Raw genomic sequence first — 2,620 nt, forward strand, 5'->3', positions numbered from 1 at the left:
AACTTAAAAAATTTAAAACGATTTCTAGAATGGAGAACGAAAGAAAGAGAATCATTGAACAGAAATCTGAAGAGTCACTCACCGGTGAGTTTGCTTTAAATTATTTGAGACTTTTTTGAATTAAAAAAAAATTCAACAAATGTCAAATCAATATCTGATTGAAGCAAGCAGTACTGATGATCAGAATGAGAATCTTTCATCGACACCGTCCACGACCGTTGACGATCAAGACTTGCTGACATTTGATGTCGAAGAAAACACGGATAGAAACACGGGTAAATCACATTAAAGTCCCACAAAAATAATCAAGTATTCTTCGCCCCGAAAAATGTTTGGAGATTTATTTTCATTTCTCTCTTTTTTGCTGCAAATTTCATACTAACTATTACTATTTAGATTACAATTACTATATAATCGATGAGGTGACAGCAAAGAACGAGGTTAAAAAAGAAAACGCAAAAGATTTAATTTTGGCTGCCATCTTAAAAGGTGAGTACAAATCGACTACTTTAAAGCGTCGGTATTGATTTTATGTTCTTCCAATCAGATGATGCAACCCAAACAAAAGCCTTAATCGAACAGTTGACGGGTAACTTCAATGGAAGTGACGATACCATCTGGCTATGCAAAGCTTCTGAACAATGTAAGTCTTAAAGCTTTTGATTCGAACTTTCCATATGAAATTGATTTTAAATGGAAGAGATACAGATTTTAAAATTTATATGTCTTATCACGTTAAGGTAAATTGAATGTGGCCAAAATGTTAATTGAAAATGGAGTTAGTGTTGAAGTCCATAAAAAAGATGAATGGCATCCACTCCACATAGCTGCATTCAATGGTAATTTTCTTTGAAAATATGATGTGATAATTACTCAAATTGAATTTGTTTTGATAGGCTGTGACGAAGTAGCCAAACTTCTTATCGAAAACGGTGCTGATCTTAATATCAAAAATGGAATTGGATACTCATCGCTTAAGATTGCGATAGAAAATGGTAAGTTTCTGTGAAATGTGCATTGAACGATATCCTTTTAATTTGATTTCTTTAACATAAATATCAAGGTCAAGATAAAATCACAGACTTACTCATTAAAAATGGGGCCAAAACTGATATTGATGATTTATGGTATACGGAGTATGTCGCACGTCATACAACAGGTAATTTTTGCTTCCGATTCTTTTTTGTTCAAATAAATTTATTCACACGTTAAATTGAGTCAACTTCGTTTGCTTGACTATTTAGAATATACGGATAGTACAACAGAGCTAGCAACAGAGAGTACTACTGAAAACGACGTGATCGAAAAATTCATCGAAACTGATAAACAAAAGGATAAAGATAATGTAAAAGATATGATTCTTGATGCCATTTCAAAGGGTAAGGTCAAATCGTCATGCAAATTAAATACTGTGCCAACATCAATTTTATTTATTTATTTTTATCAATCAGATGATGGAAAGCAGACAGAAAACCTAATTGAAGATTTGATTGCTGGTTACTTAAAAATTGCTGCCGAACAATGTAATAGTCAATACTTTTGAGCCAAACTTCTAATTCAAACATGAAGAATTGATTATTTTAAATTATCACATACAGGTAAACCAAAGGTGGCAAAAATGTTAATTCAAAACGGTGTAAATGTTAACGTTAGCTATGGAGAATGGAAATGGCGTCCACTTCACGTGACCACTTACTCCGGTAATTTGATATTGCAAATAAGAAGTATTATATGTTTGACTTACACACGATTTATTTCTTTTGTTTTGGCAGACTGTGAAGAGGTAGCCAGAATTCTTATCGAAAATGGTGCTGATATTAATGTCAAAACAGGAACTGGGTTCACAGCACTTCATCTGGCCGCGAGAAATGGTATATTTGAGTATAAATAGAATTGAATGGTAAAATGAATTTGATGTACAACATTTAGGTGGAGCTAAAATCGTAGATTTGCTCATTAAAAATGGAGCTGACACTGAAACCAAAGATTCCAATGGTTTTTCTGGATTGACCGCACTTGAATGGGCTCTAATGAGAGGTGGAATTGTCATTGGACATTTTTATATATTTAAAAGTTAGAATCAATTGAGCAACATTTATTTGTTTTACGTTTCAGGTTATGATGATGTCGTGAAAGTTTTCACCGATAACGGAGCAAACAAAGCGAAAACAGACTCTGATTACATATATTAATAATTATTACGATTATTATTAAATAACCAAACTGAGATGAATTTTCATAAAAATGTCAATCCATCAGATTTAACACCAACAACTACAAAAATAAAACACTATTTTGCAGACAATATATTGAATTAACTGGTCAGTTGAGCTGACAGTACGTTAGCCAGCTAAATGGGCGAAAACAATAGACGTTATTGTTTTAATGATGAATCACTTTTCTTGTTTTAATAGAAGTGATTGTTCATTATAACAATAATTTCTATTGTTTTAGTTCATTTAGCTAGCTAACGTACTTTCAGCTCAACTGACCAGTTAGTTCAATATATTGTATGCTATTTTGTCTATTATACATTTATTTTTTATTTATTCAGTTCCATAGCTGTCCACAAACACCAACGAACGAACCGTTCGTTCGTTTTCAATGTATATTTTCTTCG

At 32.3% G+C, this 2,620-nt stretch overlaps 1 protein-coding gene across 1 annotated transcript; it reads left to right on the plus strand.

Moving 5' to 3' along the window:
• Positions 1-6: 6 nt before the first annotated feature.
• On the plus strand, positions 7-2,396 carry LOC116351266 (ankyrin-1-like). The gene is made up of 13 exons (XM_031783347.1): positions 7-84; positions 165-275; positions 397-489; positions 548-643; positions 741-839; positions 897-995; positions 1,064-1,159; positions 1,245-1,379; positions 1,452-1,523; positions 1,599-1,700; positions 1,773-1,871; positions 1,930-2,037; positions 2,116-2,396. The coding sequence occupies exons 1-13, from the start codon at positions 30-32 to the stop codon at positions 2,190-2,192; spliced, it is 1,242 nt and encodes a 413-aa protein (XP_031639207.1). The 5' UTR covers positions 7-29; the 3' UTR covers positions 2,193-2,396.
• The last annotated feature ends 224 nt before the right edge of the window (positions 2,397-2,620 follow it).

This window comes from Contarinia nasturtii, unplaced genomic scaffold, assembly GCF_009176525.2.
Source record: "Contarinia nasturtii isolate CC-2019 unplaced genomic scaffold, AAFC_CNas_1.1 Cnas_scaffold_5076, whole genome shotgun sequence".
Lineage (NCBI taxonomy): Eukaryota > Metazoa > Arthropoda > Insecta > Diptera > Cecidomyiidae > Contarinia > Contarinia nasturtii.

What these genes read in the sequence shown, in the direction of transcription:
- LOC116351266 (XM_031783347.1), top strand. Translation starts at nt 30, where the DNA reads ATGGAGAACGAAAGAAAGAGAATCATTGAACAGAAATCTGAAGAGTCA. An exon ending in TTTGGCTGCCATCTTAAAAG is followed by an intron (nt 490 to 547) that starts GTGAGTACAAAT and finishes TCTTCCAATCAG; the next exon opens with ATGATGCAACCCAAACAAAA. An exon ending in TCACGTGACCACTTACTCCG is followed by an intron (nt 1,701 to 1,772) that starts GTAATTTGATAT and finishes TTGTTTTGGCAG; the next exon opens with ACTGTGAAGAGGTAGCCAGA.